Below are 13,468 nucleotides of genomic sequence, written 5' to 3' on the forward strand. Positions count from 1 at the left end.
ACATCACACCTGTTCTGAACCGTCTGACAGGTTTGGTCTGGTTTGGACTGTGTCTCATTTTCATGTCGTCTGTCTGTGTCACAGTCGTTCATTCCCGCGGCTGCGGAGGATCTGTTACTGAAGGACTTTGAGCGGATCGGCCGGCTGCGATATAAAGACAGACTGAACCGGGAGATGTCGAGATTGGGCTGGTTCTGTCTGGTGGGGTCCAGCCTGCACATCCGGCTGGAGGAGCACACCACAGATGAGACCATCGACCTGCAGAAGCTCCTGGAGCTCTGTGAGTCACAAAATGCCACCAAAACCAACTAAAATGCAACCAAAATAGACAAAAAATACTCTAAAACCAACAGAAATGCCAACAAAATCAACAAAAATACTACCAAATCAGCAAAAATTACACCAAAACCACCATAAATACTGCCAAAACCAATAAAATGACACTAAAATCAACAAAAATGCCACCAAATCAGCAAAAATTACACCAAAACCACCATAAATAGTGCCAAAACCAATAAAATGACACTAAAATCAACAAAAAATGCCACCAAAATCTGCAGAAATACCACCTAAATCAACATCATAAAACCTAAACCAACAAAAATGAAATTAAAATAGACAAAAATCACTCAGATTTGGTGAACCAACTGAACCAACAGAAATGCAATCAAAACAAAAATGGCAACAAAACCAACAACAATTACACCAAAACCAACTAAAATGCAACCAAAATAGAGAAAAATAACTTCAAAACCAACAGAAATGCCTCCAAATGAGCAAAAATGACACCAAAGCCACCATAAATACCACCAAAATGAACAAAATTTCACCAAATCAGCAAAAATGACAACAAAACCAACAAAAATGCAACAAAAATAGACATAAATTACTCAAAAACCAACAGAAATGCCAACAAAATCAACAAAAATACTACTAAAATCAACAAAAATGCCACCATATCAGCAAAAATGGCACCAAAACCACCATAAATACCGCCAGAACCACCAAAAATGACACAAAATCAACAAAAATGACAAAACCAACAAAATGACACTAAAATCAACAAAAATGCCACCAAAATCTGCAGAAATACCACTGAAATCAACAGTGACACCAAAACTGACAACAATGCCACCAAAACCAGCAAAAATGCCACCAAAATCAACATCATGAAACCAAAACCAACAAAAATGAAATTAAAATAGACAAAAATCACTCCAAAAACCAACAGAAATGCAATCAAAACAACAAAAATGGCAACAAAACCAACAACAATTACACAAACCAACAAAAATACAACCAAAATCAACAAAAGCGCCACCAAATCAACAAAAATAACACCAAAATCAACAAAAAATCAACAAAAATAGACAATCAACAAAAATGCAAAGTTGACACCAAAACCTACTAAATGCCGTCAAAATAGACAAAAATGCCACCAAAACTAGCAAAAATAAACCACCAAACAAAAAAACTAAACCAACAAACCAACAAAAATGCCCCCCAAATTCATGATTTCTGTTGAGTGCATGAGTGCAGTGGCCAATCACAACAGTTTAAATTAGTGAGTGTTATTTAAGAAGTATTTAACCTAAAAAGACAACATAGATACATGCAATAAGGTAGTTATAAAAAATTGCTTTTATGAATGTTAAAAAAAATGCCCCTAGTAATAAGTTACAGCAGCCAGATATTGGCATTTAATGGAAAAGTTCATTACTCCCCTAGTGAAAACTAAGTATACTACAAATACATTTACATATTTATGTACTTAATAAAATACCCTGAAATTGTACTTTTAATACACTAAACAAGCAAGTACACTTCAGGTACACTTTAAACATTTTGCATTTAAAGACCGATATTATACAAAGATCATACAGTCCTCATCAAAAGTGATATCGAAACACATTTTAGACTTAATATTAAGAAATCTGCATTGTGCTCATGTAGTACGCCAAATAAAGTTTAATTATAATTATTATATCAGTAAGTCTCGAATTATCTGTCAGTAAATATGTTAATAGATTTGAACTGTACTTTAATAAATAAATGTACTTTGTACATTTAATAAATGTAATAAATGTGATGCAGTGTGCTGAATCTAAACTGAACGTGTGTGTGTGTGTGTGTGTGTGCAGCGATCCAGCCGGAGAATGAGGTGCTGGTTCTGGTGGAGCGAGGCAGGTGAGCAGGTCGAGGGTAACCCGTTATGTGTTTGTGACAGCGGGCGGATGCTGACTAACTGGACGTCTCCCCGCAGGACGCTGTACATCGAGGGCGAGAGGAAGCTGGACTTCCAGGGCTGGGCGGCGGCCATCCAGAGGGCTGCTGGGAGTACTGGAGACACACTGAGTCAGCAGCAGCTGACCGAGGCTGACATTCCCGTGATCGTGGAGCGCTGCATTCATTTCACCACACAATACGGTACTCAACTCTGTTCTGCTGCACTCTATTCAACTCTTTCTGACCTTATTTGTTGATTCCGCTGTTCTGCCTACATTTACATTTACATTTAGTCATTTAGCTGATGCTTTTATCCAAAGCGAATTACAAATGATGACAACAGAAGCAATCAAAACTAACAAAAGAGCAATGATATACAAGTGTTTGACAAGTCTCCGTCAGCCTAACACACACACACACACACACACACACACACACACACACACACACTCTCACACACACACACACACACACACACACACACACTCTCACACACACACACACTCTCACACACACACACACACACACACACACAGACACACACGCACACACACAAACAAACACAGACACACACACACACACACACACACTCTCACACACACTCACACAAACAAACACACACACACTCTCACACACTCACACAAACAAACACACACACACACACACACACACACACACACACACACACTCTCACACACACTCACACACACACTCACACACACACTCACACACACCACACACACACCGTCACCTCACACACACTCACACACACACACACACACTCACACAAATGCTCAAACACACACACACACACACTCATACACACACTCAACACAGAACACACACACACACACACACACACACACACACACTCTCACACACACACTCATTCACACACACACACACACACACACACACACACACCACAAAAACCTCACTTAAACAACAGATTCCTCTTGTGTCTCAGTGATCATGTGATCTTTCTCTAACTAACTAGTATTAAACAGTGAGGTCACCTACTGAGGGTAAATGATCTCCTAGATGTACACTTTACTGAGTAACAGATGATGTCATGAAACCACGACAGTAAATGTGTCCCTGCAGACGTCTGATTCATCTTCATGATTCGTTTGAATCATGTGACTGTCAGACAGAACTCTGTTCAGGAGCGATGTCACATGATAGAACCATTAACAACAGAACACTCGACACACTTACAGACTTACTATCCAGAAAACTCAAGCCAAATGACAATCACTTGTGTGGTGCCTTTTATAATATAATATAACACATTGTTTCAAAGCAGCTTTACAGGCAGGTTAATAGTAATAATTTAAGTCCCTATTAAACAGTTTACGTGTATTAAAATTAAACTGTCTAATTTTGAAGTTCATTGTGTGCAATTTACAAGTTTACATACAAGTTTTATTTATTTATTTATTTATTTTTTTAAAGAATAGCAGTTGAATTTAAGTTTGGGCTCTGTCTTTAATTGTAAGCTTATAGTAATGTAAAAGTGCTCCCTTATAGTTTAAAGCAGAAGCTGAGGTAGATTTGTGTTCCTAATAAAATTTTAGTTATAATTAGACATCTTAAGTGTGTGTTGCTGTGTGTAAATGATGTTGTGTGTGTGTGTCCTGCAGGTCTGACCTCGGAGGGAATCTACCGTAAGAGTGGCGTGAACAGTAAGATCGCCGCCCTGCTGGAGGAGTTCAGACGCGACGCCAGGTGCGTTTGGCTGAAGGAAGGTGAACATCAGGTGGATGACGTCTCTAACGTCCTCAAGCGCTTCTTCAGAGACATCGAGGAGGGATTGTTTGGCCAGGCGGCGGACAGCTGGCTCAGCGCTACAGGTATGTTATAGGAGTGTAACGGTGCATGTACAGTACAGACCAAAAGTTTGGAAACATTACTATTTTTTATGTTTTTTAAAGAAGTTTCTTCTGCTCATCAAGCCTGCATTTATTTGATAAAAAATACAGAAAAAAAAGTAATATTGTGAAATATTATTACAACTTAAACATAATAGTTTTCTATTTGAAATATTTTAAAAAAAATAATGTATTCCTGTGATGCAAAGCTGAATTTTCAGCATCATTACTCCAGCCTTCAGTGTCACATGTAACATCCAGTCTATCACATGATCATTTAGAAATCATTCTAATATTCTGATTATTATGAGTGTTGGAAACAGTTCTGCTGTCTAATATATTTGATCAATAAAAGGTTAAAAAAGAACTGCATTTATTCAAAATAAAAATAAAAATTCTAATAATATATATTCTAATAATATATTTTCTTTACTATCACTTTTTATCAAATTTAACACATCCTTGCTGAATAAAAGTATTGATTTTATTTAAAAAAAAAAGAAAGAAAAAAAATTACTGACCCCAAATTACTGACCAGTAGTGTATATTATTACAAAATATTTATATTTTAAAAACATAGCTTTTTTTTTTTCTTTTTACTTTTTATTCATCAAAGTATCCTAAAAAAAGTATCACATGTTCTGAAAAAATATTAAGCAGCAGAACTGTTTCCAACTTTGATAATGAATCATCATATTAGAATGATTTCTAAAGGATCATGTGATAATGATCCTAAAAATTCAGCTTTGCATCACAGAAATAAATGATAATTTAAAGTGTAATAAATTTAAAAACAATTATTTTAAATTGTAATAATATATCACAATATTACATTTTTTTTCTGTATTTTTGATTAAATAAATGCAGGCTTGATGAGCAGAAGAAACTTCTTTCAAAAACATTAAAAATAGTAATGTTTCCAAACTTTTGGTCTGTACTGTATTCATACCGAAAATATTCGATTCGGTGTGCATGTGTACAGAACAAAACATTCAATTTTTTCAGGAAATTCAGACAATAAACATCCCTTACTCTTTACTACTAGTTTTAATGTGAAATAAACATGAATGAACATCTCATGCCTCATGTAATCACTCGCGAAAAGATGTGATTAAAACAGCTTTGTCACATTTCATTTAGCTCAAGCTAGTCCTCAGTGTCTTCAGCTCATCAGTACATCAGAGAAATGAAGTCTAGAGAAGAGCATTTCACTAATTATTAGACTATACACTCATTATATTTTACTTTACCTGTTAGTGATGTCTTAATTATTTAATGTGTATATATATAATATATATATAAATATATTAATATGAATACACCTGAAATAATGCAGTTGTCATATTGTGTGTGTGTGTTCAGTTTTTTCAGAAGAGAGCAGTCGGATCTGTCAGTATCGTCTTCTGTTCAGTAACCTTCCCCGAGTCAATCAGGCCACACTACGAGCGCTGGTTAATCATTTATACTGGTGAGACCAACCCTCTTCCTCTTTCTCATGCAGCACTTCCTCATAGCTGTCCTTTCAGAGAAGTTTCAAACATCTATTTCAGGCCTCCTGATGTGAATCAACAGATGCACACTGGAGAAATGGCGAGCAGAATGGGAAGAATGTCAAAATAGCAAACCTTTTGAAATAAATTCTGTTGTGGGAGCAAGATATATTTGCATAAACAACTCATAACTCATAAACATATTTTTTCATTGTGCATTCCAGTTAATCTCAATCAAAGTGCAGTTGGGTTAGTTTGATTAGGTTAAAAAATAACTAAAAAATACAGCTAACTAACACTAGTCTAATAAAACTAGTCGATTAATCGCGATCGAAAAGAAAAGTTTTTGTTTGCATAATATAATATATGTGTGTGTACTGTGTATATTTATTATGCATATAAAATACACACACAAACATACAGTACATATTTTGAAAATATTTAGATGTCTATATTTATATTAATATAACTAAATAAATATATTTTTTAATATATAAACAATTTTTTTTTTAAGTATATACATGCATGCGTGTGTATTTATATATACATAATAAATATACACAGCACACATACAGTACAGGTCAAAAGTTTGGAAACATTACTATTTTTAATGTTTTTGAAAGAAGTTTCTTCTGCTCATCAAGCCTGCATTTATTTGATCAAAAATACAGAAAAAAATTTAATATTGTGATATATTATTACAATTTAAAAAAAATTGTTTTTAAATTAATTATACTTTAAATTATCATTTATTTCTGTGATGCAAAGCTGATTTTTTAGGATCATTATCACATGATCCCTTTAGAAATCATTCTAATATGATGATTCATTATCAAAGTTGAAAACAGTTCTGCTGCTTAATATTTTTTCAGAACATGTGATACTTTTTTAGGATACTTTGATGAATAAAAGTAAAAAAAAAAAAAAGAAGAAGCTATGTTTTTAAAATATATATAGTTTTTGTAATAACAATATACACTACTGGTCAGTAATTTGGGGTCAGTAATTTTTTTTCTTTCTTTTTTTTAAATAAAATCAATACTTTTATTCAGCAAGGATGTGTTAAATTGATAAAAAGTGATAGTAAAGAAAATATATTATTAGAATATATATTATTAGAATTTTTTTTATTTTGAATAAATGCAGTTCTTTTTAAACCTTTTATTCATCAAATATATTAGACAGCAGAACTGTTTCCAACACTCATAATAAATCAGAATATTAGAATGATTTCTAAATGATCATGTGATAGACTGGATGTTACATGTGACACTGAAGGCTGGAGTAATGATGCTGAAAATTCAGCTTTGATCACAGGAATAAATTATTTTTTTTAAAGTATATTCAAATAGAAAACTATTATTTTAAGTTGTAATAATATTTCACAATATTACTGTTTTTTCTGTATTTTTTGATCAAATAAATGCAGGCTTGATGAGCAGAAGAGACTTCTTTCAAAAACATTAAAAATAGTAATGTTTCCAAACTTTTGACCTGTACTGTATGTATATTATGTAAACAAAAACTTTTATTTTCGATGCGATTAAATGTTTGACAGCACTAAATAAAACACAAGTCAAAACATGAGTTTTTGTTTTTGCAAATAAGTTCTTCATTTATTTTTTTAAATCTAGGCATGACCAAGTTGACATACTAGATTAACTCATGGACATTTATTGATTGGTGAAGAAGCACCAGAAACTGTAATGTAATCTTTGTTTGCTTGTGAAGCTGATGTGGCAGTAATCTTAAATCAAGTCAAGACCTTCTGATGTGTGTGTGTGTGCAGCGTCCAGCGGTTTGCGGATCTCAATCAGATGACTCTTCACAATCTGGCCATCGTGTTCGGACCGACTCTCTTCCAGGCGGACGGGCAGGACTACAGCGCCGGCCGGGTCATCGAGGATCTCATCCAACACTACGTCACTATATTCGATGTATGTTTGTGCTGGTTTAGATTCAGGAAGTGCACACATCTGTCTGAAGATAGCTATGGACTTATTAGAGTGTGTATAGGGATACAGTTTTTCTTTTTTGTTTTTGTGCATTTGTTGAATTTGTAGTGTAATAAATGAACTTCTCATTACTGATGTGTGTGTGTGTGTGTGTGTGTGTGTGTGTGTGTGTGTGTTTCAGGTGAACGAGCAGCAGCTGCAGAAGCAGTTAGATGAGATCACATACATCATAAAGCTCAGAGACAACCTCACGCCTAAAGCAGGAACGGTACGCGTTACAATCATTTCTCCTCAACTGCATTGTGAAAAGGTTCATTACTCGAAGCTTTTGAAGACAGTGCACACTTATGACATCTTGTGGTCAAAAGGTGGAAAAAGCTGCCTTCGCCACGTTTCAGACGATAAATCAGTTTGAGCTATGAAAACCTGTATAATATAATGGTCAGATGAAGTGCTTGTGAAGTGGGAATTAATACAAAATGTTTTATATTTTTATGATTTTTAATTCATTTTTAGCTTTCAGTGGAATCATTAACCCTCTGCAGTTTCCTCACGTAATAAAATCACGTTAAAGGAGAACCTTGAAACATGCACTTACATCATCACCTACAACACCTTAGCAACCACCCGAACACCCTAGCAACCACATAGCTTTATCCACAACACCCTAGCAACCACATAGCATCACCCACAACAGCATAGCAACCACATAGATTAATCCACAACACCCTAGCAACCACATATCATCACCCTCAACAGCATAGAAACCACACAGATTAATCCACAACACCCTAGTAACCACATAGCATCACCCCCAACACCCTAGCAACCACATAGCATCACCCCCAACACCCTAGCAACCACATAGCATCACCCCCAACACCCTAGCAACCACATAGCATCACCCCCAACACCCTAGCAACCACATAGCATCACCCACAACACCCTAGCAACCACATATCTTAATCTGCAACCACATAGCATCACCCACAACACCCTAGCAACCACATAGCTTAATCCACAACACCCTAGCAACCACATAGCATCACCGTCAACACTCTAGCAACCACATAGCATCACCCACAACACCCTAGCAACCACATAGCATCACCCACAACACCCTAGCAACCACATATCTTAATCTGCAACCACATAGCATCACCCACAACACCCTAGCAACCACATAGCATCACCCTCAACAGCATAGCAACCACATAGCTTAATCCACAACACCCTAGCAACCACATAGCATCACCCTAAACAGCATAGCAACCACATAGCTTAATCCACAACACCCTAGCAACCACATAGCATCACCGTCAACACCCTAGCAACCACATAGCATCACCCTCAACACCCTAGCAACCACATAGCATCACCCTCAACACTCTAGCAACCACATAGCATCACCCTCAACACCCTAGCAACCACATAGCATCACCCACAACACCCTAGCAACCACATAGCATCACCCACAACACTCTAGCAACCACATAGCATCACCCTCAACACCCTAGCAACCACATAGCATCACCCACAACACCCTAGCAACCACATAGCATCACCCTCAACACCCTAGCAACCACATAGCATCACCCACAACACCCTAGCAACCACATAGCATCACCCCACAACACCCTAGCAACCACATAGCATCACCCTCAACACCCTAGCAACCACATAGCATCACCCTCAACACCCTAGCAACCACATAGCATCACCCTCAACACCCTAGCAACCACATAGCATCACCCACAACACTCTAGCAACCACATAGCATCACCCACAACACCCTAGCAACCACATAGCATCACCCACAACAGCATAGCAACACATTGAGACACAATTAGATCTCTATGCATATGTGTAGCAGAACTCTGGTTTATTTATTTAGCCGGTTTGTTATTTGTGGCTTGTGTGTGTGTGTTTTAGGGCAGTGGTGATTTTATCTGTACAGTTTACCTGGAGGAGAAGAAGGAAACAGCTGAACAGCATGTAAAGGTGCGTCTGACCTTTGAACCTGCTGTAAAGTCTTGCCTTTGTCAAAAATCTGGACAATATCAAGGACCCACTTACATATGAAGTTTAAATGCTTTTAGTCCTGCGACTGATAGTATCATTGCACAAGTACATTAATCAGTGTTTTTTAGGAATGTAACAATATCAAAATCTCACAATAAGATAATATTGTGATATGAAGTCCACGATATGATATGTATTGTGATATTTTAAAAAAAGACTGCTGCACTTTAACCCATGTTCTTATTGACTTGTAGCTGAACTTTAAAGGAGACTCAAGCCTCTTTTTATTTGTGAGATAGTGTCTCAGTCTAAATTACACTCACACTGCTGTTTGAGGAAGACAAACTAATTACAACATAATAATAATAATGACAGTAATAGACATATATTGTACAACGACTGCACTGTAAATAAATGAAATGAATATTTCACAGGTGCATTATTCTTGCTTCTTTCCTAACTTCTACACTTGAGAGAGATGTTTAGAATCTGGACTGTGTTTAAAGCTCTAGCTGTCTGAGATTCATACTGTACTTGAATCTTTTATTCTGAAGGAGACTCACTACACACACACTACACTAAACACACACTCACTACAAATCTAGAGAAACACTGTAATCATCTGAACACACAGCAGACTCACATCAGGTGAAAGAAAGGAGCTGCCTGCATTCATTGAGTGTGAACGAAGCGTTCTGAGACAGAAAACACCGGATCAGCAGCTGATCGTCTGAACCAAGACTTGATGAAGAGATTGAGCACATCGTGCTTTCAGTTCCACTTCCTTTGACAGACACTGTGCACAGTAGACCTATCGTTTCACATCATCACCTGACCACGATAATATCAACACAGTTTTGCTATCGCTATATCACAATCCTGATAATATCATTACATCCCTAGTGTTGTTGTATAAATGTTGACGTGTGACCTCCAGATTCCCGCCACGATGACAGCAGCTGAACTGACCTTCGAGATCCTGGACAGACGGAAAATCACTGTTAAGGAGAAAGACTACTGGTGCTGCTTCGAGGTGAACGAGAAAGAGGAACTGGGTGAGTCACAGGACACCGGTTACCCGTCATACACACATCACAGAAACACAGCGGCTCACAGGTGTGTGTGTGTGTGTGTGTGTGTGTGACAGAGCGGCCGCTGCACTGTCAGGAGAAAGTGCTGCCCATCTTTCATTCTCTGGGCACCGACAGCCACCTGCTGGTCAAGAAGCACTTCTCCATGGAGGCCATGCTGGTGTATCTGGGTAAGACTATTCATAACAAACTATTCATCAATAATATTTAAGATTTATTGACTCATAGTTTCCGTGCATTTAAATTTCAGGATTGCAGAGGATTTTAGAGCTAAATCCCCTCCACCAAAATATTACTAATCATATTTTTTAAATAATTGAATTGATAGGAAAAAAAAGAATGGATTGATATGATTTTGTAGCTTAGAGTTTGAGCTTGACAATTAACTTTAAAGTTGTACCAAGTTATTTGCTGATAAATGACTAAATAAATTATAATTTACAAAATATGTTTTTCATCCAGCTGAGATGTGAGTAGAATGAAGTGAGTGTAATTGTTTGGGACTTTGACTAAACTTGAGTAAAGCATTACTTTAAATTCAAAACTGTAAAGGGCTGAGAGAAAGGCTACCTTGGTTGCAAATGCTGTAAGTTTTGATTACTTCATGATATCATCACACAATTTAATTCACATACAGCACACGCTGGGGAACATCACCAAAAATAATTTTTCTCCTGGTTTATTTCTGTCGTGAGATATTCAACTTCAAAAAAGACAGATATGAAAAATTTATCTTGAGCACACACATTTTTCTTACTTTTATCAGCTATTTCTCAGCAGGAGAATGTCCAAAGGAATTTTTTATTTTTTTTTATCTCCCAGAAAGTTTTCTATCAAACGATACCAAGCTTTTGACTCTCCTTGCTACGGTCTTTGAGTTATGAGTCAGTATTTTTCTCAGAAAAAACAACAAACATTAGTGAAACAAAGTGCCCTCAGAGGTTAAAGGGTTAAAAAAAGATTCCAGATTATTTGTGATGAACTGGATTAAAGAGCAGATTGTTTTTTTAATATCCGTTACCTACAGTTTCTACCTGATAGAATATTTTAGAGATTGGCATAGAAATGGCCTTGGTGTTTGATTCATTTCAATGAATTTAAGTTCTAGTAAAAACACTTTTAAATAATTAATATTTAATAATGTTGTTGTAATCATGGTTATTGAAAAAAAATTGTTTTAGCACATTTTAATGCTTGTTTTGTTTTATTTTAGTTGATTTTAAGTCATCTTGAGGCCCTTGGAAGGTTATTGAGGCCCCTGGTGGACCTTGGATGCTTGGTTGAGAATAAAATACACTGTTCTAATTCATTTAGACGCAGTAGAAGTCTATGATGTGCTCATGTAGATCATGTAACGTGTGCAGTGTGTTCATTATAATCTCTATATGAGAATGTGTAATGATGCTGTGTGTGTGTGTGTGTGTGTGTGTGTGTGTGGTACAGCCAGTAAAGTGGAGGTGTCCAAACACGGTATGATGAAGTTCAGAGAGGAGAGGAGTCTGCTGGGGTTGAGCACCGGGAGCTTCAATGACCGATACTTCATCCTGACCAGCACCTCGCTCAGACTCTATAAAGAAATCCGGGTACGAGTGTGTGTGTGTGTGTGTGTGTGTGTGTGTGTCATTGAAATGTAAATCTAGCTGCAGCCAACTGTCCCTCTCTGACCCACAGTTTGAAAACCCCTGCCTTTAAACCTTCACTAAAATTATTTGCACCAAAAGCGTCTCTGACAGTCTGATTCAGTAGACATGTATTGCATGTGAACACATTCAGAAAATCCATGTCAGCAGACTTCAGCAATCAGGTTTACAGTAATTATCTGATGCCTGTGTGTGTATAAACATCATAATCAGAGTATGGCTGCGATCTGACTGCAGACTTTAAGCTGAATTTGATGTGCATGTAAGCATAGTCAGTGTGTGACAGTTATTTTAGTATCACTGACTGTTAAATGCAATGGAATCAATGCACGTAAAACAAACCATATGAGGAGAACCCAGAAAGAAGATATGAACAGGTCATATGTAATATGAAAAAAAAATGCATGTAAATTAAAAAAAAAAAAAAAAAAATATATATATATATATATATATATATATATATATATATATATATATTTATATTTAAAACTGGGGTCATTCTATGTTTTACACTTTTTTTTTAAATTCTTTATATATATATATATATATAAAAATAATTTTTTAAAAAAAAAAAAAAGTGTGTAAAACATAGAATGACCCCAGTTTTAAATTATATGGGCAACATTTTTATAAAAAAAAAAAAATAATAATAATAAAAATGTTTTTTCTGGGAATAGTTTTAAAATTTGTGTCATACATTAAATTTAAAAATTTTATATAATGAATAAGGTTGTCATTTTAGTATGCATATTTTTGTTAATTATTTTTTTTTTAAATTTTATTTTTTTATTTTTTTTCATAATACTATTTAAAATGTATCTATTTTAGAACTTTAAGTTAAAGTTAAACGAAAATAAGAAATGTTGACTCGGCTACAGGCTGAAATAAAATCAGGTTTTTGTGTTTTCAGTTAAAGTTCATTTTATTTATTTATGGTTTTAGTTTTAGTTAATGGTCCTAATCTTAGCGTGTGTGAGCAAACGAGTGGCTGTTTGATCGATGTTTTACTTTGAAACTCTCATACACAGAATCTGCAAAAGCTGCAAAGCCCAGAGCTGCAGTGTGTGAGTACAGATACAGCAGTGTGTGAAGGCTTTATACGCTTCCTTCAGGGGTTGGGTGTGTGTGTGTGTGTGTGTGTGTGTGTGTGTGTGTGTGTGTAGGTAGAGGTTT

At 36.0% G+C, this 13,468-nt stretch overlaps 1 protein-coding gene across 1 annotated transcript in view; it reads left to right on the forward strand.

Moving 5' to 3' along the window:
• LOC109065889 (arf-GAP with Rho-GAP domain, ANK repeat and PH domain-containing protein 1-like) overlaps nucleotides 1-13,468 on the forward strand; it is a gene marked incomplete at its 5' end in the record, with an annotated part of 35,873 nt that overhangs the window by 18,411 nt on the left and 3,994 nt on the right. Inside the window, 11 exons of the mRNA XM_042740012.1 lie at nucleotides 85-280; nucleotides 2,142-2,187; nucleotides 2,264-2,427; nucleotides 3,870-4,079; nucleotides 5,460-5,565; nucleotides 7,377-7,524; nucleotides 7,724-7,810; nucleotides 9,475-9,543; nucleotides 10,502-10,619; nucleotides 10,712-10,825; nucleotides 12,099-12,238. Coding sequence (XP_042595946.1) covers nucleotides 85-280; nucleotides 2,142-2,187; nucleotides 2,264-2,427; nucleotides 3,870-4,079; nucleotides 5,460-5,565; nucleotides 7,377-7,524; nucleotides 7,724-7,810; nucleotides 9,475-9,543; nucleotides 10,502-10,619; nucleotides 10,712-10,825; nucleotides 12,099-12,238 — 1,398 coding nt within the window. The remainder of the gene's footprint in view (nucleotides 1-84; nucleotides 281-2,141; nucleotides 2,188-2,263; nucleotides 2,428-3,869; nucleotides 4,080-5,459; nucleotides 5,566-7,376; nucleotides 7,525-7,723; nucleotides 7,811-9,474; nucleotides 9,544-10,501; nucleotides 10,620-10,711; nucleotides 10,826-12,098; nucleotides 12,239-13,468) is intronic.

This window comes from Cyprinus carpio, chromosome B15 (assembly GCF_018340385.1).
Source record: "Cyprinus carpio isolate SPL01 chromosome B15, ASM1834038v1, whole genome shotgun sequence".
Classification (NCBI taxonomy): Eukaryota; Metazoa; Chordata; class Actinopteri; order Cypriniformes; family Cyprinidae; genus Cyprinus; species Cyprinus carpio.